This window comes from Alosa pseudoharengus, unplaced genomic scaffold, assembly GCF_046254945.1.
Source record: "Alosa pseudoharengus isolate Yale_2024_CS ecotype anadromous, Long Island Sound unplaced genomic scaffold, YU_APseudo_1.1 YU_APseudo_1.1_scf_11, whole genome shotgun sequence".
Classification (NCBI taxonomy): domain Eukaryota; kingdom Metazoa; phylum Chordata; class Actinopteri; order Clupeiformes; family Clupeidae; genus Alosa; species Alosa pseudoharengus.
Genome location: NW_027468576.1, coordinates 39,210,947 through 39,234,892, shown reverse-complemented (window position 1 = coordinate 39,234,892; position 23,946 = coordinate 39,210,947). Strand labels below are relative to the sequence as shown.

The following is a 23,946-nucleotide window of genomic DNA, read 5'->3' as shown; positions in this document are numbered from 1 at the left end:
GTCACCTATGACTTGAACAGATAGCCTGCTATGCCACCCGATGTAGGCTACTATTATTGTTACAGTTTTTAATCAATGCAACTAACATTATGTGTAAAGCGACGCAATATAAACCGTAGCCTATGCAATTTATTATCCCGTCTGTTATGACATACAACAATGTTTTTCACAATTTGCGACGGAAGGTTTTGACTGAGCGTGTCGAGTAAGGGGGTCAGTCGTGTTTGTGACGCACAGACAGCCTTGTAGCCTATTTTGCTTAGGCCTCACTTTTAACAACAATAGGTTGTGAGTGTATGTTGACAAAAAATAACCATACAATTAAAATAGTCAACTTAAAACTTTGCTATAAAATATTCTTAATTTATAGCACAAAACCATAACCAGTGGGCCTACCAGAACCTCGCATATTAGCGTCATGATTTGTGTGCGTCTATTTGGCAAGGCCACTAGCTGTCATGGATGCGTTGTTGCTAAAGGAAGGCAGGTGTCAAAAGTTAAAAAATAAATGCAGATGGGCAGCTGTTGGAAACGGGGGAGAACTAACAAGCCATGGTGTAAAGAAATTAAAGTGCCAGGAGTTTGCTTTTGCGCGGTTCGCTGCAAGAAAATTGTTTATGGATGCAATAGGAAAACGTTTTAGCACGCCACCAATCAGAAGACCGCCATAAGGTTAACGTTCGTGCACTTCAGGACAGCTTCCCTACCTGGTGCAACTAGCCACCACGACAGAGGTAGGCTACGTTTATCTATGGCTGACCGTTTTTACGTTTAGAAAGTAGGCTACGCATGTTCTTTCATAGCGCAACACGACCTGTCCTTAACCATATCGCAACCTCTTGTCAACCTTATACAATCTGTTGCTGAAGACAAAAGCGCCGTCTCCAGATTGTCGTTACAAATGCGCAGACCTCCTGCATGAGCACACACAGTATTGCTGCTCATTGGAAAACTGAGTTGTCTGTAAAACTCAAAATTACCATGTTATCATTAAATGCGGATGGGGCAACAAATGGAAATATGAACAATATCTAGAATGTTCTGATTTGTTACTTTGATGAGGAAATGGGAAGTCTTGCAAACTTGATTTTATAGATTTTACTTGGTGTTGAATTGCATATTAACAAGAAAAAAATCTCCCCTTTAAACACTTTTGGCCTGAAGTAATTAAATAAGAGTGTGTTAAAGCCTTTCTACAATATTGCTGCAGTAGAAAAGAACAGCAATGGCTAATCAGCAATGGTCAGGGATGGTACTAAAATATATTTTTGTTCATCAGGAAAACTCAATCTCAATCAAGAACACTCTCAATTCGCCTTATTCACATGGCGGCCATTGGCGGCTAAAACGAGGCTAGGGTACACAAACCATAGGATTGTTATGTTCTATGCATTCACCTGTAGGTGGCATTAATTATATAGTAAGTGTACCCTGTAGCCTCGTTTTGGTTTAAACAATGGCCGCTGTGTGAATAAGGCGAATACTCCCTTTACTTTGCTGTTTGCATCTTTTTGTACATTAAAAACCAATAGGTCGCGACCGCAAAAGGGGTGCTATCTCTATAGGTAGATATGAACAACGTATGACTTATGGCCTGAAAAAAGTTCAGTCAAACGATTTTTTTTCACTTTAATCCCTGTGTACCACTCTTGCAGTACCATATTAAACCCATGGCAACGCTCACTAACACTCTTGGTGTGCCATTTTAAACCCATGGCAACGCTCACTAACACTCTTGGTGTGCCATTTTAAACCCATGGCAGTGTGTGTGAAGAGCTGCCGGAGTGCTGTACTCACTTCTCCCATCACAGCTATAGGCGTCTCGCCGGTGGCCAGGGCAACACGGTGCTCCACCAGGTAGAACATGTACTCGTCATAGAGCAGGCGGATCAGGTGGAAGGAACCAAAGCTGGCGGCACTGCGCAGGGTCAGATCCCTGATCACCATGGAGCTGGAGAGAGAGAGAGAGAGGGGGGGGGGGAGGGAGGGAGGGAAGGAGGGAGGGAAGGAAGGAAGGAAGAAAAAAGGCCCAGGGGAGTCAGACAGGTACGATGAGGTAAAGGGAAATGGGGGGGCAGATTGAATTATCTGTTAAATGTCATGGGTGCAACGTTCTGTTTGTAGTTGTACATTAGGACTGCAACTAAGGATTATTTTCACAGTGGATTAATTGCAGTATTCTAATAGTGCACACAGGGATCAGGGCTCTGTGAGGGAGAGTGGGGATCTCAGGGCTCTGTGCGGGCAGTGTGCAGTGTGAGGGAGAGTGGGGATCTCAGGGCTCTGTGCGGGCAGTGTGAGGGAGAGCGGGGATGTGGGCCTCACCTGTAGAAGGACCACTTGAGCAGGAACTGGCGGGCGGCGCGGGGGAAGCTGGGACTACCCTCGTGGGGCTTCAGCACCTGGTTGACCACGTTGTCCAGCCAGGCGGCCCACTGGTCCAGAGAGCTCTGCTGCTGCAGAGTCACCTTAAAGTCCTGCTCCAGCCGCTGCACCATGCTCTCGTCACACTGGCACACCCACGACGCCTGCTCCTGTGGACACACACACACACTGGGTCAGGCACTGTGATGCTCTCACACACGCACGCACAGGGTTAGGCACTGCTAGGCCCGCACACACACCCAACACACACACACACAAGGTTAGGCACTGCTATACACAGACACACATGCGCACATGCATGAGGTGTGACACACATGCGCACACGCACTCAAACAAAGAGGGATTCAGTGGTTGTCATGCATCACACATGGAAAGCCCTTGTTTTAAAGGTGAGAACGGTTTCTGCTTGAGAATACACACACTGAAGACGCATTTTACTGGCAAGCTCAGTTCCATCAGAAGCACTGAAGCGTCCCCTCAATTTGTTAATAAAAAAAACTCTGAATGTATGAATTAAAAGCTGCTGAATGTATGAATTAAAAGCTGCTGTTGGTTCAGAGGGTCCAATGGGAACAGCTGATGCTCACGCTGACAAGGTAGGTGTGGAGGATGGTGTGTGTGTGTGTGAGATGAGGGCTGAGAGTGGCGCAGCGTATCTGCACGTTAGCCAAGTCCACGCGGTTGAGGTTGGACAGCATCTGGTGTGTGTGTGTGTGGAGGGTCGAGAGCGTCGCGGCATACCTGCACGTTGGCGAAGTCGACGCGGTTGAGGTCGGACAGCATCTGGTTGATCTGGGAGGTGTTCTGCAGCACGGCGCGTGCCGCCTGCGCCAGGTGGTTCAGAGAGGTGTACCTGCGCAGCGTCTGTGCAAACGCAGACACCACTGCCACCTGTGGGCCGGAGGACAGAAGCACCACAGCTGAATGCAAACGCTCAGCGCAACACCTGGGTCATACTTTCACTCTCACCACACAGCTGCCAGCCAATAACATTCACAGCAGTTAATACATGAAACTTGACCCTGTAATGTTTAGCAGTGGTATATTAATAACCATGCAATATAATGTTTGGAAGACAAGTAAACAAGGAAGGTATCAATCATACATCAAATCAACTGCTTCTCAACAGTATGTTGTGTATTTCAGTGGATAAACCATGTTTCTTGAACCATGAAACTATGAAATGTACATATTGACGTTGTTACCTTGGTGCGCACGGTCTCCTGGGGGAAGTCACACATGGCGGACGTCAGCCAACTCTCCAGGCTCTTTGCAAAGTTACGGATGGCCTGGGTCAGCGTGCCTGGGGACAGCACAACGACAACAACATCAGGGCCCACTCAACGTCACAAACAACAACGACGACATCAGGGCCTACTCACACACACACAATGTCACAAACTACAATGACATCAGGGCCCACTCAACGTCACAAACAACATCAGGGCCCACTCAACATCACAAACACTTTAAATGTTCACTGTTCAACGTCTTGATTACGAGGGAATATATACAGGGTGTACGGTGTCGGACATCCTACGCTAAAGTGTGTTTGAAATCTGCTTGAATGTGCCCTCATACACCCAACCCAGCAATTAAAGCTTTCTGAGATATTCCTGTTTTAAGAGGAGTACTTCATTAGCCGTGTGTGTGTGTCACAGGTGCTCCAGGTGGTGTTGCGTGGCGACTCACTGGGCACAGGTCTCAGGACATCTGGGATGAGGATCTCCACCAGGGCCTGGTACAGGATGTGGTCACAGCTGCGCATCCACTGCTTCACAGGCTCATACTTGCACAGCGCCACCAGCGTCTCGTGCGGAATCACGTTCTCCATGTCCTCGTCGCTACGCAACAGACAAACACACACCTCCAGTGAGAATCCACACTTATGGGCCGTTCTCACCAAAAAACCTAACTATAAAAAAAAATATTGGAATTGGAATTTTACACTGGAATCACATACTACAACATCATCATACCAACACGATCAAATTCGTGACTACAGAGTTTTATGTTTTATTTTAGCATGGGTTTCGTCCGTAAAAGAGACCTGCATGTAACTTCACAGCATGCGGTTAAAATCCTTAAATTCACAGACGTGTTTTGGCTTTATTTTTTTGGCAAAAAACGTCACTCTTAACAGCCTCCAGTTTGATAAGACGAGAAATATCCACTGGAATTTTGTTTCTTTCTATTACACCTGCCAGGGAATCCGTGTTATGTGGCTAAGCTGCTGCCTAGTTTAAATGGCAATATTTATTTTTATTAGCTAGAAATGATGCCACATGTCTACATTCAATGCTATTTAAGCCACTTCGAAAGTTCGTTTAGATCCAGTGATTCTGCCGTCATGGAAACGCAACGTCACACTTCGGTACTCTATTACCTAATCACAAAGGCTGCCATTACTCGTGACAGACAGTGAAGCCCACCAATCAGGAGTGCTGTGCTATGCTAATCTGGGTTATGATTGGATCGATCACTCATGAACACATCCCTTGAGAAGAAGCCCTCTCTGATAAGAGACCCTGTGGGAGTTTGGTCTCCTCATGTGCTGGGGGGAACTGACCTGTTAGTGATTGTAGTGGATCCGTCACTAGATGGCGCACTTGAACACCAGAAGGACTGCCAGAGCTTCTCAATGTAGTGGAACTGCAGGTTCATCACAACATCCAGTGTTGCCTAAGACACACACATACACACATTAGGAACTCTTGTGTGACACTCCAGTCTTAAGTGACTCGTGCCTGTGTTTCTCCCCCCCAGGCAGCGGGGTTGTTCCCGGGCCGTCACACACACTCCGAGCTCTGCTGCTCTTGCACACAGAGGGGTATTAGGCAAGAGTTTCCTCTCTCACTCTGTGTGTAAATGAGCTCAAGCTGACGGGAGGCTCTCCACCACTTCCTCATAGCTGCTACGCAACATTAAACATCTCCTCTCCCTCTCTTCTCTCTCTCTCCTCCTCTCCTCTCCTCTCCCTCTCTTCTCCTCCTCTCTCTCCCTCTCTCCTCTCCTCTCCCTCTCTTCTCTCTCTCCCCCTCCTCTCTTCTCTCTGCTCTCCCTCTCTCCTCTCCTCTCCCTCTCTTCTCTCCTCCTCTCCCTCTCTCCTCTCCCTCTCTTCTCTCTCCTCTCTTCTCTCTCTCCCCCTCCTCTCTTCTCTCTGCTCTCCCTCTCTTCTCTCTCCCTCTCTCCCTCTCTCCTCTGCTCTCCCTCTCTTCTCTCTCCTCTTCTCTCCTCTGCTCTCCCTCTCTTCTCGCTCCTCTTCTCTCCTCTCCTCTGCTCTCTCTCTCTCCCTCTCTCCTCTGCTCTCCCTCTCTTCTCTCTCTCTTTCTCCCTCTCCAGCAGCAGCGTGAGCCAACACACACAGAGCGGGCCACAACGCGCGCAACAGCCTGTCATCCCGCGCACAGGGAACCTGTGATTCATTCACTCCCAAAAAACTCATGGGGGAATTATTCCCCTGCCCCACGCTAACGCTAAACACAAACACCCCTCCTCCGCCCCGCACAGCTACACATTATGATGCATAGCTTATTTTTGTATTTATGTATCCTTTATGTTACCAGGTGATGTCCCATTGAGATATTCAAATCTCTTTTACAAGGGAGCCCTGGGGCAGCTTATGGGGTCTCTTCACATGCAGCTTATTACTGAGGACTAAGGTAAGGGCAAGTTGCTGGAGAGTGGAGAAGAGGTTCAGCAAATATTCTTGGCATAGCTGAACTCCACCCTTCACACACACACACACACACACACACACACACACACACACACTTCCGTTGAAACATATCACACTTATGCAAAGACAGATGGGGTCATCTCACATATATTAGAAATGTACCGCAAAATACCCATGAACAAACGAATGGCTTAAGAATGACTTTAAAGCTATAAAACACAGTGTGCATTGTGTGAACACATAGTTGTGAATTGTGCACTTTTGAGTGGTCTAATTGGATTTGGTCAAAATGGCTGAGGGTTAGCCGCTCAAGATTTGTTTTGGTGGTTACTATTATGAAAAAAATACATTTTCAAGAAATGTCCCAAATGCCAAAGTAATCACTTGTGGATTAAAAAAACACAAAACATACCAAGAGGAGAGCATAAAGGAGCTCTGGGACTTCATTCTTTTTCCCCCTCTGCCCACACACACTGTGAGAAAGTGTGTGTGTGTGTGTGTGTGAGAAAGAGACAGAGAGACTCAGAGAGAGAGTGCGGGGGGGAGGGCCGAAATGTTTCAATGTGTTTTGTCTATTATGCATGTCTGTGGCCCACTGTCTCCATATGCGTATGATTCACGGCATGCCCAGAGATCCTCTCCTGGCAGCGCACGCAGCCCTGTATCCAGTTACAGTGCTGTATAGGCTTTCCCTTCAATCACATGATATGTTTTCTGCTTCCTCGCCAGGGATTGCCATGGCAACCTTGTTTACCGTTGCCCAGGGCAACGGCTCAAAACACAGGCCTCCAAAACAAAAAGGGAAGGGGGAAAAAAATTCCCCAGCCCGGACAAACAGGGAGCAGTTCTACCTTCAGAGCGCTTCACCACGGAAGGGAAGAGAAAGCCTGGGTGTCTGAAAGCTGGGGAATCTTAAAAAAATGTGTTTCCACGTCGTCCCTTCCACAACAGCCTTCACTCAGGTCTGTGTGTGTGTGTGTGTGTGTGTGTGTGTATGTATGTGTGTGGCAACCATGCACAGGCATGCACTTGCATTCTTTTTATTTCTTTACTTTTCCAAAGCTCTTCCTCCCACAACCTCCTCCAGAGTTTCACACAGCTTAAACAGCTCTAGAGTTCATTAAAACACATGCAAAGGTCCACAAAAACATACAAACACACACACACACACGTCCAGTCCCAGAGATAGCACAGGCAGTGGGTCCAGATAAGAGGCAGAAGAGGAGGAGCCGCGGGGACAAAAAGATGATGATGCCCGCCCGCCCGCCCGCCCGCCCCCCGGGATGGGGGGCAAAGGGAGGGTGACGATGGGTGGGGAGGGTGGGCAATATATAATATGACAACCCCCCCCTACACACACACACAGCTAATGAAGCCCTCTCTCCCCCCAGCCCTCTCAGGGGGGCTACAGCAGGCTATTTCGGACTGCTATCAGTGCAGTGGCCCCTCTGCTAAAGGCAGCCCTGAGTCTGGCCCACTCCTGATCACTTCTGATCAGCTGGAACTGAACTGAAGTGTTCAGAAAGCACAACAAAGACAGGAAAAAAAGCTCTCCCCCAAAAAACCCCCCTGGAGGAGAAGAGGGGGAGACGGAGGAGAAGAGAAGGAGGAGGAGAAGAGGAGGAGGAGAGGAAGAGGGGGAAGAGGAGGAACGATGAAAGAAAATTGTCAAAAGAAAGTCTGAATAACTTTATGGCATTAAGCAGCTAAGCAACCAATTAAAATGAGATGTACACAGTTGAGAGAACAAAACCTATGTGAACTTCAGTTCCCACGTAACATTTGTTCCGTTTAGTGTTTGCAATAACAAGGATGAGATGTCTAGTAAGTATTTGCAGTTATTCACTACTTGTTCATGGTCTCAAGCACAGCAGCCCCCATCAGTCTTGTGTGGATGCAAAGTGCAAGTGTGGTTTTGGAGCCGTGTGTGTGTGTGTGTGTGTGTGTGTGTGTGGGCTGTGCGTGCGCGTGTGTGAGCGTAGGCTGTGCGTGTGTGCGTGTGAGTGTGGGATGTGCGTGTGTGTGTGTGTGGCTGGTTAACTACCTCGCAGTGGTCCCTGTAGAGGGTCTGCAGCTTCTTGATGTCGGCCATGTTGATGCGCTCAGGCAGGGGCACGGGGCCCAGGTCCAGAGGAGGGAAGGGAGGGAGAGCGTGCGACACGTCTGCAACAACAACAACAACAACAACAACAACAACGTTAACAACTTCGTCAGTACTCAAACTAAAACTCTTTGAACTCTTTGCAAAGACAGAGCTGGCTGTTGGGAGAGCGTGACCCACTGCAGTGCCCCGATAAGGCTTAGGCCAACACCCCTCCTGTTAGAGGGACTCCGTGAGGGAGGGAGGGATGGATGGCTGTTGGGAGGAACAGGGGAAGCCATTGGGGGTAGAGCGCAGCGCTGTGCCGGCAGGTGTGCGGTGGTGTGGTGTGGTGTCTGGCAGCGTGTGCTGCAGTCTGGTGAGGTATGGTGTTCGGTGGTCTGCCGTAGCGTGGTGTGGTGTGGTGTGGGGCTGTGTGGCGTGGCGTGGTGTCCTGCTGTGTGCCGTAGTGTGGTGTGGTGTGGTGTGGTGTGGTGAGGTGTGGGGAGGGGTGTGCTGTGGTGTCCTGCTGTGTGGTGTGCTGTGGTGTCCTGCTGTGTGGCGTGCTGTGGTGTCCTGCTGTGTGGCGTGCTGTGGTGTCCTGCTGTGTGGTGTGGTGTGGTGTCCTGCTGTGTGGTGTGGTGTGGTGTCCTGCTGTGTGGTGTGGTGTGGTGTGGTGTCCTGCTGTGTGGTGTGCTGTGGTGTGGTGTCCTGCTGTGTGGTGTGCTGTGGTGTCCTGCTGTGTGGTGTGGTGTGGTGTCCTGCTGTGTGGTGTGGTGTGGTGTCCTGCTGTGTGGTGTGCTGTGGTGTCCTGCTGTGTGGTGTGGTGTGGTGTGGTGTCCTGCTGTGTGGTGTGCTGTGGTGTCCTGCTGTGTGGTGTGCTGTGGTGTCCTGCTGTGTGGTGTGGTGTGGTGTGGTGTCCTGCTGTGTGGTGTGCTGTGGTGTCCTGCTGTGTGGTGTGCTGTGGTGTCCTGCTGTGTGGTGTGGGGGGCTGTGCTTACCGATGTACTGCTGGTGGTGCTGGCTCTGGGCGGCCACGGACTGCTCAGGGGTGCTGGAGGCATTATTGGAGCCGCCGGACAAACCGTAACCCACGCTGTCCACCTTCTGCAGTGGCTTAAACCTGCGCGCGCACACACACACGCACACACACACACAATTACTAGCGTAAAAGCACCCATTTCCGCCCCTTTAGTTACAAAATTCTAACAAAGATTGTAGAGTGTAATACTTCAAAATAACATTTGATAAATAAACCTTACATTTTCAGTAGCCAAAGGTATGTAGATTTGAACAAAATTGGGTTTGGTTCTTAACGGGAGCATTTACTGCCTTAAATATCCGATTTTGTTCACCGTGCTCGGAGTTTGGTGCTGGGCTGGTGGGTGCCCCATTTCCACTCGGCACATCAACGGTTAGGCCGAGAATTCTCGTCTCAAAATCAAGATTTCACTGGAGATCCAAGCGGATTTGTACACGCAGTCTTACAACACTGTTTACAGCTCTTCGAGTCACGGTAAAATGTAATTTTTGGTACATAGCTAATCTAGATACATTGCGTTTCTTTAGGAATCAGCCGTCTTGGTTTGTATAGAAATGAAAGCATTAAGTGACACATACACGTAAAAGGGCAGAAATAGGGCATGGGCAGAAATAGGTGACGTTCCGATATATGGCTAAAACGACAAGGGCAAGGCCAATCACTGCAGGACCCATCAGGACACATGCAGTCACTGTCAATCACTTCATAAAGCCCATAACAACAGACCCTCATTCCACAACAATAAAGCCGCACAATGAGAGGCCTCATCAGGAGAGAGGGAAGGAGGGAGAGAGAGAGAGAGAGGGAGAGAGGCAGAGCGTGTGAGTGAGAGTGTGAGAGCAAGCGAGAGTGTGAAAGAGGGGCTCACCTCTGTTTCTGGTGCACAGGCTGCTGCCTCATGGCCATGTACTGCGAGTCCTCCTGCAGCCGGTTGAGAGGGGAGTCCGGCTTTATCCGGATGCCGTAATAGTGGTACTTTGAGTTACCCCTGCAGGGAGGACAGAACGGAACGGAACAGAGCAGAACGTGAGTTACTCACGACACACACACACACACACACACTGCTCACCAACACTAAACAATAACACAGACTGGTTTCAATTAACCACCAAGTAGGAGTAAAATAAATCATAGCTATGTAAATTATTTTTTGAAATAAGACCCTCTTGAATTTCCCCTGGGGATCAATAAAGTATCTATCTATCCATCTCTCCATTTAATGTCATATCAGTGCTAATAAGGGAACCATCACTTTCCACTGCACAGACAGCAGTTTGAATTAGGATGGATGTGGATCAGGCCTGGCTCCGGGCCAAGCTCAGTCTCTGTGTGCGTTAAGCAGAGAAGGCCTTGTGTGTGTGTGTGTGTGTGTGTGTGTGTGTGTGTGTGTGTGTGTGTGTGTGTGTGTGTGTGTGGTGGTGCTGAGGCCTGGTTGTGTGTGTGTGTTAAGCAGCTGAGGCCTGGTTGGCTGGTTGTGTGTGTGGTGGCAGCGCTGAGCCTGGTTGTGTGTGTTAAGCAGCCTGGTTGGCCAGTTGTGTGTGTGTGTGGTGGCACTGAGGCCTGGTTGTGTGTGTGTGTGTGTGTGTGTGTGTGTGTGTGTGTGTGTGTGGTGGCGCTGAGGCCTGGTTGTGTGTGTGTGTGTGTGTGTGTGTGTGTGTGTGTGTGTGTGTGTGTGGTGGCGCTGAGGCCTGGTTGTGTGTGTGTGTGTGTGTGTGTGTGTGTGTGTGTGTGTGTGTGTGTGTGTGTGGTGGCGCTGAGGCCTGGTTGTGTGCGTGCGTGCGTGCGTGCGTGCGTCTGACCTGGTGCCGAGGCGTCTGGTGCGGAGCCCCATGAAGACGGAGCGGATGAGCTTGCCGAAGGAGGCGGCGTTGACGGGGTCCAGCTTCTGCTCCTGGCAGTGGCGCAGGTAGTGGTTGTAGAGCGAGCAGCGCGCCAGGCTCACGCCCTCAGCAGTCTCATAGTTATCCAGCAGCCACTGCAGCTGAGGGAGGAACACACACACAGGAACAGTCAACACAGGACACACACACAGGAACAGTCAACACAGGACACACAGGACACACACACACACACACGCTCACAGGAACAGTCAACACAGGACACAAACACATACACACACACTCACAGGAACAGTCAACAGAGGACACAAACACATACACACTCACAGGAACAGTCAACACAGGACACACACACACACAACACAGGACGGACACACACACAGGAACAGTCAACACAGGACGGACACACACACAGGAACAGTCAACACAGGACGGACACACACACACAGTTAACACAGGACACACACACACATAAAGGAACAGTCCCAACAGGAAACACAGGACGACAGGAACGGTCACAACGGGATACGCAGGACGACACACTTACACACAATGTTCTCTCTGCCTCACATCACTGTCTACAGTATCCACACACAATGTTCTCTCTGCCTCACATCACTGTCTACAGTATCCACACACAATGTTCTCTCTGCCTCACATCACTGTCTACAGCAGGGGTCTCAAACTAAAATGAGCTGGGGGCCAATTCTGCCAACGTCATCTGTTTGGAGGGCCGGCTATTTCTGAAAATGCAATGTTCTTTTTTTCAAATACCACACAAAACTGCAAACAGAAAGTGCTAGTGTTTTTATCTAGTTTTAGACACCTGTGCTAGCAACCTTAGCTTATAAATAAAATAATGATAAAATAAATATTAATACAAATTATAAAACAAATGAAAAGCATAAAAACAGGTATGTGTGTGTTTCACACCAAATAAAAATATTTTCCTCTAATAACTTTTTTAAACCTGGCAAACTATAGGCGTCAGGGTTAAGAAAGCAACACCATTGGATTTTTATATCAAAATTTCAAAAGGCCATGGCTTGAAAGTGGTCAGAGATAAAGTCCTACTGTAAATGTAAAAATCTTTGAGTAAAACAAAAGTTTATTAAGGGGGTAAATTTACCCATCTAATTTGCCACTGGATGGCAAGCACCTCAAATTATGCACCTTTAAATACTGGATGAACATATTTGAGCAGGTTTACTTTACTTTTTTCATATTACCCACATAACAAATTAACAGGAAAACACCTAAGATGTATACCAACACCTAAGATGTATATGGTTTCTAAACCACAAGGCCTACAATAAAGTATTCTGGTTAAATGAGTTCCTATCGCGGGTAATCTGAGTACCCAGAAGTTTGCATCATATTGCGGGTGACTTTGTAGTTTAGAGCCCTATTTCTACTAGCCCTGCTGTCTGTACCACGTCCATTACGGACACTATCGTCACGATTACCACTGCAACCTCCAAGCTATGTTGGGCAGAGGGTCAAAATAAGCATGGTATGCTTAGTGGACACCGATCGTACACGCAGACGCACCTCCATTCAATAGACGATCGATCATAATCTCCAAAAGGATATTCTCCTTCAGATTTAGAATAGGTGAATAACATAGCCTAAGACTTCATCACACGTAAAAGTTTTTCAACATTTGGTGTAGGCCTATTTCTGCTTCAATTTATGCAACACTATGGCCTGCATCGCTTCCGCGTCATTACAAATGCATGTCTTTGTGTTTCTCGCGTGTAATACAAGTATTTCCTGAATACTTTGCGCAGCGATTTTGGGTTTGAATGAAGCTCTGGATGTCTAGCACATAGTGGAGCAGAGTACAAATGAGATTTGTCACCGTACTTGGAACTATCGTCTATTTTAAATCAGTATCGTTGTTTGTCACAATTAAAAAGTCTCAAGGGCCGGATTACATTATTTTGACATACGTCGCGGGCCGGAATTGGGCCGGACGCGGGTCGGATTTGGCCCGCGGGCCGGGTGTTTGAGACCCCTGGTCTACAGTATCCACACACAATGTTCTCTCTGCCTCACATCACTGTCTACAGTATCCACACACAATGTTCTCTCTGCCTCACATCACTGTCTACAGTATCCATACGCTCATCACTCTTGGTCAAACCATCTATATCTTTATACCTCACAGAGAAACACCAAATACAAGGAACTTTTGCAACAACACTACCATCAGTTTCAAGATTAAGTCTCAAGTGTTAAGCACAGTTCAGCCTGAACTAGCTTTGCTATTCATCTCACAAGTAGAGCTGTGCTATTCATCTCAAGTAGAGTTGTGTTATTCATCACACGCAGAGCTGTGTTATTCATCACACGTAGACCTGTGTTATTCATCACAAGTAGAGCTGTGTTATTCATCTCACAAGTACAGCGGTGTTCTTCATCTCACAAGTAGAGCTGTGTTATTCATCTCACAAGTAGAGCTGTGTTGGTTATTTGTCCCAAGTAGAGCTGTGTTATTCATCTCACAAGTAGAGCTGTGTTATTCATCTCACAAGTAGAGCGGTGTTCTTCATCTCACAAGTAGAGCTGTGTTATTCATCTCACAAGTAGAGCTGTGTTGGTTATTTATCCCAAGTAGAGCTGTGTTATTCATCTCACAAGTAGAGCTGTGTTATTCATCTCAAATAGATCTGTGCTATTCATCTCAAGTAGAGCTGTGCTGGTTATTCATCTCAAGTAGAGCTGTGCTGGTTATTCATCTCAAGTAGAGCTGTGTTGGTTATTCATCTCACAAGTAGAGCTGTGTTATTCATCTGACAAGTAGAACTGTGTTATTCATCTCACAAGTAGAGCTGTGTTATTCATCTCACAAGTAGAGCTGTGTTATTCATCTCACAAGTAGAGCTGTGTTATTCATCTCACAAGTAGAGCTGTGTTGGTTATTCATCTCAAGTAGAGCTGTGTTATTCATCTCACAAGTAGAGCTATGTTGGTTATTCATCTCACAAGTAGAGCTGTGTTGGTTATTCATTTCACAAGTAGAGCTGTGTTGGTTATTCATTTCACAAGTAGAGCTGTGTTATTCATCTCACAAGTAGAGCTGTGTTATTCATCTCACAAGTAGAGCTGTGTTGGTTATTCATCTCAAGTAGAGCTGTGTTATTCATCTCAAATAGAGCTGTGCTATTCATCTCAAGTACAGCTGTGTTGGTTATTCATCTCACAAGTAGAGCTGTGTTATTCATCTCACAAGTAGAGCTGTGTTATTCATCTCACAAGTAGAGCTGTGTTATTCATCTCACAAGTAGAGCTGTGTTATTCATCTCACAAGTAGAGCTGTGTTATTCATCTCACAAGTAGAGCTGTGTTGGTTATTTATCCCAAGTAGAGCTGTGTTATTCATCTCACAAGTAGAGCTGTGTTATTCATCTCACAAGAAGAGCTGTGTTGGTTATTCATCTCAAATAGATCGATCTGTGCTATTCATCTCAAGTAGAGCTGTGCTGGTTATTCATCTCAAGTAGAGCTGTGTTGGTTATTCATCTCACAAGTAGAGCTGTGTTATTCATCTCACAAGTAGAGCTGTGTTGGTTATTCATCTCAAGTAGAGCTGTGTTATTCATCTCAAGTAGAGCTGTGTTATTCATCTCAAGTAGAGCTGTGTTATTCATCTCAAGTAGAGCTGTGTTATTTCAAGTAGAGCTGTGTTATTCATCTCAAGTAGAGCTGTGTTATTCATCTCAAGTAGAGCTGTGTTATTCATGCAGAACTGCTGGCCACAAGCACAAGGACAGCAGGATGGAGACACACAGAGAGGAGGAGAAGGAGGAGCCTACGGCTGGAGGAACCATCTCTGGTCACACACACACACACACCTTAGCTGCTGACCACAGAACAGATCTGGGACACTTGCTTTCCAGCCTGCTGACAGGCACTATAGCAAACGCGCGCACACACACACACACACATGGAGCGTTAGTGTCAGACAGGGAGAGGTGGCTGATTGCAGGCAGGCAGGCAGGCAGGGTGTGTGTGTGTGTGTGTGTGTGTGTGTGTGTGTGTGTGTGTGTGTGTGTGTGTGTGTGTGTGTGTAAACACGCTCAGCGGTGTGTCAGCATGCATGCACTGTGTCAGAATGACGGGACTGGGAGCGACAGGCTAAGAGCTGTAAACAGCCCTGAAGGAAACACCAGGGGGTTAGCAGGCAAGGCTAGGCCAAGAGACAGTGAGAGAGAGAGAGTGAGAGTGAGAGTGAGAGTGAGAGACACAGACAGAGAAATGTCTCACCTCTGCCTAGGCTTGGGTATCGAATATCGAGTATTGGTTGGAACCGGGACTATCTTTGCGATTTTCCCGGAATCGTTCAAAAGTTTAAATTTCGATTCCTAGTTTCGATTCCCAGTCCGCCGACCTGAAGAAGAAACGGCTGAACACCAACGAAGAAGCGCATAGTTTAATAGAATTAGAAAATAGAAAATTCATGGAGAAGGTCAGACTATTTCATTCAGAAAGCAGGGTTCCCGCGGATCCTTAAATAGTCTTAAATACAACTGAATTTTCGAAAGAGAGGTATTAAATGTGCGTATGGGACCGCCAGCGAGTGCAAGAGAGCGAGTGATGTCTCAATCCAGTTTCGTGTATTTAAAAAACGCAATTGTATAAGTGACTAGGCTATTAGGCTACGGGAGGAAGTGTAGTGGTTGCAGAGTGAAGATGTTTTTCACGGGTGTGGTTAGAGTGAAAACAGTAATAATACAGTAGGCCTATGTACAAAATAATATGCCTGACGTTTTCGTGGTGTAGCTGAGGCCAGAGAGATATACAGGTAGCCTACGTGGAATGAGGAAGCCTACGGTAGAATGAGCAAGAGAAAGAAAGAGCAATAGGTTGGCCATACGTTTGAATTTAGGCCGGACATATGGATTTTAAAAGCCCTGTCCGGCGTCCGGCGCAGCCTCAAGCCGGATGCTCATTTGTTCTCCTTTTTGGAGTTGCGCTTGGCATCTAAAATCGTTGCTCGGACGCAGCATCGTTTCACAAACTATGGACGCGAAGACTGTTGGTCAAATTATGTGCAGTGTTTCGCAATTAGGAGGAAATACTTAAGTTGATCTGTTTGCATCTTTCCAGCGTGTACGTGTTGCTTGCCTAGCCTAGGGAAGAAAATATCTGTCTAAGTTATAATAGCCTACATGTAATATCTGCCAGCAGCTTGCTTGCCAGCGTTTCCCAGTAGGCTAGGCCTACTTCGCAAAAGTTGTGAACTACCGCATATTTTTTGAATGTCGGCGACTGGCTACATAAAAACGTGTGTTCATAATACGTGCGTGCTTGAGATGAAACCAGCGGTTTTCAGCAGGATCATGCGAGGAGGACCTGTCTCTTAATTCATTTAAAACAAGTCAATGGTTTTACAATGTTTCAGTCAAGCTTTGGTTGGTTTAGATACAACTGGTATGCAAAGTAATGTAAAGTAGTGGATTAACTTTAATTTGCTGTGCTGCATATTGGACAATAGATGCACATAGTAAATTATATAAAGTAGGCTTATTCAAATATGTAAATAGCTTAGTCTAACTTTGAAAAAAATATTGAAGGGAATCCAGTCCAGTGCACATGTCTTTGGCAAGTAGCCTAGGCTACTACAGACACAGGTGAAGAACAGTCAGCCTCAGCAGTAAGCACAACCAGATATGTACAGCCAGCTTCAAAAGCAAGCAGCCCAGACCCTAAAATTGGGCATTTATAGCTTTGAAGGTAATTCACACACAATTATTTTTCTTTCGCCAAAATATATTTGGTAACTTCTGTAGACATCCAAAATGGGGTGGGGGTTAAAATTAGTAGGAAAAAAAACTATTGCATAAACAGTCATATATATCTTTTTGCCGTGTTATAGTCTTAAGTTTCATTTAGATGTCTTGAAAAGGTCTTAAAAGTCTTTAAATTTGCACTTGGAAAATGTGCAGATACCCTGAGAAAGACCGTTGGTTAGCTAGCTCATTTAAAATATCCTAAACGTTTTTTTGACCCAGCCTCTTAAAAAAATCGGAATCGAGAATCGCTAGGAACCGGAATCGAAATAAGAAATCGGAATTGGAATCGGAATCGTTCAAATTCAAACGATACCCAACCCTACCTCTGCCCCACCACTGTGACTAAAGTTAGGGCCGAGCGGGCTATCCCAGCATTCTTATAGAGAAGCTATCCCAGCATTCTTACACCATGTCCTAACCGGATGCGATGCGAGCGAACATTAGCGATAAAATCCGTTTAATTCCATCGTTTTCAATTGGAGTGCCCTGACTGCAAGCGACGCGAGCAGCGCGATGCAACGCAACGTTTTGAGAGAACTTTTGTCGGACACCCCGTGTCTATTTCCTTTCTGTCGCTCGCGTTGCTCTGCTATTTTGAATGAGAAACATGACGCAATAGAAGGGCCTATTTAACAGATTCAGTGTAGACAGTCGCTCACTCGGATCCTGTTAGGACATGGTGTTACAGAGAACATATCCCAACATTCTTATAGAGGAGCTCTCCCAACATTCTTATAGAGGAGCTATCCCAACATTCTTATAGAGAAGCTATCCCAACATTCTTATAGAGGAGCTATACCAACATTCTTATAGAGGAGCTATAACAACATTCTTATAGAGGAGCTATCCCAACATTCTTATAGAGGAGCTATACCAACATTCTGTCCCAGTCTCCCCACATTGCTACACAGTAGATGACACAGGCCTGCTCCTTCAGGGGGTGCATTGCGTCTCCTTTGGCTTTATGGGACTGACCCCTAGTCACTATGGGACTGACCCCTAGTCACTAGGGAGTGACATATACTCATTAACATCAAGACCATTAAGTCACTCCAGTCACGTCCTGTGAAATGTACCGTAGTTCTTTTACTTGACAGTTCAATAGTTCAATCTGCTCTGGTTGTTACGGTCAGGTCCACAACCTCCAAAGGGAAGCCCTGAGGAACAGCCCTGATGAACAGCCCTGAGGAAGGAAGGCACCCACTGGCCTTCTGATCTTACAGGGGTGTGTGCTCTCTAAAACGCCTGCTATTGCTGAGGGGGAGAGCAGAGCTGGAAACCGCTGTGTGTCGTTTGAGCATTGAGGAGCACAGACAGACAGACAGGTAGACAGAGACAGGTAGACAGACAGACAGACAGACAGCCACAGGCAGGAAGCAGACAGACAGACAGCCACAGGCAGGAAGCAGACAGACAGACAGCCACAGGCAGGAAGCAGACAGACAGACGGGTAGCAGTAGCAGTAGCAGCATGCCCCCTCTTCTGTGGCGGCCGTTTCCGCTGGGCCAAAAGGAAGGCAGGTTCCTGTGTGACTTACATGGCTGTTGAGCAGGCTGCTTTTGTGAGTGGCAATCCCTTCAGACTTTTGGAGGTTTTCAATCGCCATTTCAAGCTGAAGGAGAGAAACATAAGCATGCAGAGGAAACACAGGGAGGGAGAGGAAGAGGGAGAGGGAGAGGGAGAGAGAGAAAAGGAGGGGAAAGGAGAGGGGAGGGACGACAGATAGTTTGAAGGGCAGGGGAAGACAACAGAAAGGAAATCAGACGGTTAGCGGGCAGCCAGATTATAGCATTTCCATCACACTGGGTGAGCGTGGCAGCCAAACTCATCACAGCTGGACCAAACACATGCAAACAGGCCAGTGGGGGAGGGGTGAAGGTCCTGCCCACAGCCTCTGCCTGACCCACACCTGCTGGGGACCAGGACACCACTGAGGTCACCCAGGGATGGAGTCCACCACGCAAAACATCTCCAGGAAGCATCTTAACATGCCGCCCACAAAGCACTCTTTCACATTCGACACCATCTTAGGAAACACCCAGGAAAATGATAAACCATGTTCTTTAACGGGAAAATGATAAACCATGTTCTTTAACAGGAAAATTGGCGTGTTGTTCAACTGTGGCTGTGTGCTAGGACACTGGACACAGCCTAAGGACAGAGGGGGTCAAATCTCACTGGGTATTCAGAAGAAAAATAAAAGACTGAAGACAATGGTCAGGCAAAAAGGCTCGCTGTAAAAAGTAGTGGTGCCCCGGTGTCCAAGCTTGAGAAGCAGGGGACAGTAAGAGAAGAGAACCGGGCCCGAGTCCAAGCCTTTCCGCAGGCTCTCACAGGGTGCTGAGCCTTCCATGCTAATGAAGGCCACCGGCTACTTGATTATGCAAAGCACTCACAGAGCAAGTTCACTCGTCCAGTCCTCACGCCACCACTTTATCTACTCCCTGTCTTTCCTGGGTTGGGCTCACACTCACACACACACACACACACACACACACACACACACACACACACACACACACACACACACACACACACACACACACACACACACACACACACACACACACACACACACACACACACACACACACACACACACACACACACACACACACACACACACACACACACACACACACACACACACACACACACACACACACACACACACACACACGATAGTGGAAATGTATAGCTCAGAAGACCAACTTCAACTCCTTTGTGTGTGTGTGTGTGATGGCTAAGGGGTGTCCTGAGACAATGTAACCGATTTACACGTGTTGGTATATCTTGTCTAAACAGTCTACATGCAATAGGTAAGTGTGTTTCGAAGCAGCTCTCTATGAACGTGTGCGCGCCTGCATGTATGCGTGTGTGCATGTACATAAGTATATATACTCTTTTCATCCCGTGAGGGAAATTTGGTCTCTGCATTTAACCCAATCCGTGAATTAGTGAAACACACACAGCACAAAGTGAATACATAGTGAGATGAAGCACACACTAATCCCGGCGCAGTGAGCTGCCTGCATCAACAGCGGCGCTCGGGGAGCAGTGAGGGGTTAGGTGCCTTGCTCAAGGGCACTTCAGCGGTGCCTACTGGTCGGGGCTCGAACCAGCAACCCTCCGGTTACAAGTCCAGAGTGCTAACCAGTGGGCCACGGCTGCCCCATGTGTGTGCGTATCTGCGTGTGTGTGTGTGTGTGTTTGTGTGTGTGTGCGTACCATAGCGGAGGAGGAGCGAGAGGTGGGTGTGTTGTGCTGGCTGGCGCGTGTGTGTGTGTGTGTGTGTGTGTGTGTGTGCATACCATAGCGGAGGAGGAGCGTGAGGTGGGTGTGTTGTGGTGGCGTCCTCCCTCCATGCTGCTGCCGTGGATGAGGTAGGCGCTGCCGCTGGAGATGATCTGGCTGCCGCCCACGTCCATGGCGATGCCCACCATGCTGTGCGGGTGCACGCCGCTGGCCGACGACACCACCGTGGTGACCTGGGCGCCGCCCGCCTGGGAGTCGAAGTAGGCGCCGCCGCTGCCCTGGCCGTACAGCTGAGCCTCATGGTTGTAGGAGTACGCCGTCCGGCTGGGGGAGGGACATCAGTGAGTGGACAGAGCACAGACAGTACAGACAGCCTTCCTACACACCCAGAGCACAGACAGCCTTCCTACACACCCAGAGCACAGACAGCCTTCTTACACGCCCAGAGCACAGACAGTACAGACAGCCTTCCTACACACCCAGAGCACAGACAGCCTTCCTACACACCCAGAGCACAGACAGCCTTCTTACACGCCCAGAGCACAGACAGCCTTCCTACACGCCCAGAGCACAGACAGCACAGACAGCACAGACAGCCTTCCTACATGCCCAGAGCAGCTCATACCTCTTGCCACTAGCAGACATCAGGGAGGAAATGTCACAGAACACTAAAACTTTAAACAGTACAGATTCTGTCGCTTCAAAATAATTGGAAAAGACTGATGCCCTTTTGCATAGGCTTACAAAGCAAAGAAGAAAAAGACATAGACCAATGAATTAATTTTTTTTTTTTTTCAAACATTATACTTCTTTTTTAAGGTAATATGATTCATGATACCTAATACAGAAAAATGTGATTCTCTGCATCGCCTGCCATGAAATGAGGTCATAAAAGTGGCAGTGCTTCATTGTGCAAACCAATCTGCTTCCCTCCTACTCAAATTATAATCACCACAATAGGCAGATTAATTAACTTTAACGACTATTTAAATTAGCAAAATATATCTGATGAAATGTGACTTAGAATAACCACATTAAATAGCAATAATGCTGATGGCTTTGCATGAGCAATTTCAAACGACTTAGTTCAGAACTGAGAGGTGATGCCAGATCAGAGCCGTATCAGACCTGGATCCATTCCAGCCCGGTTCTGTCTGAGAGAAGCCTGTGCAGGACAGCTGAGGTGAACGTAAGGGAGTAAAGCCCTGAGAGAAGCCTGGAACTTACATGGTTCCGTTGGTGTAGACCGCCTCCCCGCTCTCCACGTACTGGACCTGGGATGGGTACACATGCTGGACCTGCTGAACCTACACACACACACACACACACACACACACACAGTCAGAAAGCAGCACAGACAACACAAGCACCATAAGGAGCAGCCTGCAGTGGCAGCTGCCTGGTAGTGTGTGCATGGCCCTCGGGGGTTTAGGGGGAACCTGTTCCTTCTTTTCCATTTCCTTGCAGCGGAGCTCACTTCCACAACCTGCCAAACCACTGAAGATGGAGGTGAGATATGATGCCACAGCGACAGCTCACACTGAAACCACTGAAGATGGAGGTGAGATATGATGCCACAGCGACAGCTCACACTGAAACATCTTACTTGCATAATCAGACGTGTGTGAGTTAAGAACTACCTGATTAATGCTGAGGGCCCAATGAAGGGAACAGAAGAACTGAAGAGAACTGGGAACATCAATGCCGTAAGGAACTCAGTTCCGTAAGGAACATGGCTCATAAGGAACTCGGTGCCTTACTGCATCTTGTTTTTTGAGTAAGGTGACTTTTTGCATAATGTATATTTATCTTGGCTGGTTTCAGTCTGTAGCCACATCTGACTCCAGAGCAGATCAGTCTGGGCGGAATCTGTTTTTGAGCAAGCGGCCCTACTGGTTCCAAAACTCTGCTTCATTCATACGGAGCTCTAACTCTGGTGGTTCCAAAACTCTGCTTCATTCATACGGAGCTCTAACTCTGGTGGTTCCAAAACTCTGCTTCATTCATACGGAGCTCTAACTCTGGTGGTTCCAAAACTCTGCTTCATTCATACGGAGCTCTAACTCTGGTGGTTCCAAAACTCTGCTTCATTCATACGGAGCTCTAACTCTGGTGGTTCCAAAACTCTGCTTCATTCATACGGAGCTCTAACTCTGGTGGTTCCAAAACTCTGCTTCATTCATACGGAGCTCTAACTCTGGTGGTTCCAAAACTCTGCTTCATTCATACGGAGCTCTAACTCTGGTGGTTCCAAAACTCTGCTTCATTCATACGGAGCTCTAACTCTGGTGGTTCCAAAACTCTGCTTCATTTATACGGAGCTCTAACTCTGGTGGTTCCCATATGATTTGCATTCTGGAATAGACCGTGAAATGGCATGCCTGTTGCATCCTGTTGCTCTTCCGTATAGACAATGAAAGGACACTTGCACAAAGCAGCCTCTCTGACCTGTGCTCCTGAACGTGTGTGTGTGTGTGTGTGTGTGTGTGTGTGTGTGTGTGTGTGTGTGTGTGTGTGTGTGTGTGTGTGTAGTTAGGGAGTAACAGTATGGAGGTCCAGGCATAGCGTCAACATCTGCTGCAAACCTTTCCATGCAGACAGAGCCAGACGAGAGCCAGTGTGTGCAGCTCTGCCTCTGCGCTGCCTTCTCCTCTTCCTCCCTTCTCCTCTTCCTCCCTTCTCCTCTTCCTCCACCTTGGCACATGGAAGGCACATGGACGCCTAAGTGTTTGTGGGCAGCTGCAGCTGACATTAATGTTTTTGCGTCTCGGTCTCAGAGACGGACTAAACTGAAAGAGCACCAAACACCAAAGCACAGCGCACACAGCTCACTTCATTTCCCCAGCTCACGCTCGTCTGACGAGGGCTGTGACACACTGCCCCGGCTCATGCTCGTCTGACGAGGGCTGTGACACACTGCCCCGGCTCATGCTCGTCTGACGAGGGCTGTGACACACTGCACCGGTGACGAGTCCCTGCGCTCCCCTGGCAGGAGCGGCGGCTTAACGAGCTGCAGGGGAGCTTGTGTCAGCGCGTCACTGACGGGAATTCTTGTGGGATGAGCACAAACGAGGAAAACGGGGACAACGAATCAGATACACAAATAACCGCTACACTCCATCACTTCACAGAGAGCACAGAGTGTGACTGATTAGCCCTGCCGGAGTGTGTGATTATCAGTAAGTGTGCGTGTATATCAGTAAGTGTGCGTGTAGTGTATATCAGTAAGTATGCGTGCGTGCGTGTGTGTGTGCGTGCGTGCATGTGCGTGTATGTACCTGCTGTGACACCTGCTGTACCCTGGGAACTGAGAGCTGCTGCACCTGAGGACTCTTCTGAGATGATCCTGTAGCCTGAACCAGCACTCGCTGCAGGATCACACACACACACACACACACACACACACACACACACACACATACATTAACTTGTGAACTCTTCACTGTGCACTGTATCTTTTCTCCAGCACTTGTTTAAGATGGGTGTGTGTGTGTGTGTGTGTGTGTGTTTCGTCACTGTGTGTGCGCACCTGTTGCGAGGCAGGAACGGGCTGCACCACTGGGGCCTGGGCAGAGGTGGCCGTGCGCAGAGCCGTCGTTGGCGAGTCAGACCCTCCCTCGGAGCTCTGCATTGTGGGATACTGGAGGGGGTGAGAGAGAGGAAGAGAAGATGAGTGATTAACGAGGACATGGTCAGCATTACAGGGGAACGCTTCCTCAGATGGACACGAGAACACAAGACACACTTGGCCGAGTGCGAGGGCCGTGTGCATGTGCCAACGGGCTGGACAAAAGGCCTTTTGAGGTGCTCCCCTCCTGAAGGAACCAGCACATTCACTCTGGCCAGGACGAGAGCGCACAGATCCTCAT

At 48.0% G+C, this 23,946-nt stretch overlaps 1 protein-coding gene across 2 annotated transcripts in view; it reads right to left on the bottom strand.

The window, feature by feature from the left end:
• The window catches only part of rfx2 (regulatory factor X, 2 (influences HLA class II expression)), a 38,881-nt gene that overhangs the window by 3,246 nt on the left and 11,689 nt on the right, over positions 1 to 23,946 (bottom strand). The window contains exons 2-16 of one of the 2 annotated variants that reach the window (XM_076279149.1): positions 23,607 to 23,717; positions 23,356 to 23,445; positions 21,305 to 21,384; positions 20,134 to 20,401; positions 18,360 to 18,434; positions 10,986 to 11,167; positions 10,055 to 10,174; positions 9,146 to 9,267; positions 8,109 to 8,227; positions 4,955 to 5,067; positions 4,078 to 4,229; positions 3,591 to 3,688; positions 3,127 to 3,276; positions 2,326 to 2,534; positions 1,798 to 1,951 (exon numbers count right to left, since the gene is read on the bottom strand). In XM_076279149.1, the coding sequence (XP_076135264.1) occupies positions 1,798 to 1,951; positions 2,326 to 2,534; positions 3,127 to 3,276; positions 3,591 to 3,688; positions 4,078 to 4,229; positions 4,955 to 5,067; positions 8,109 to 8,227; positions 9,146 to 9,267; positions 10,055 to 10,174; positions 10,986 to 11,167; positions 18,360 to 18,434; positions 20,134 to 20,401; positions 21,305 to 21,384; positions 23,356 to 23,445; positions 23,607 to 23,708 (2,034 nt within the window). In that variant the 5' untranslated portion in view covers positions 23,709 to 23,717. The remainder of the gene's footprint in view (positions 1 to 1,797; positions 1,952 to 2,325; positions 2,535 to 3,126; positions 3,277 to 3,590; positions 3,689 to 4,077; positions 4,230 to 4,954; positions 5,068 to 8,108; positions 8,228 to 9,145; positions 9,268 to 10,054; positions 10,175 to 10,985; positions 11,168 to 18,359; positions 18,435 to 20,133; positions 20,402 to 21,304; positions 21,385 to 23,355; positions 23,446 to 23,606; positions 23,718 to 23,946) is intronic. The other variant, XM_076279148.1, reaches the window with a different exon arrangement.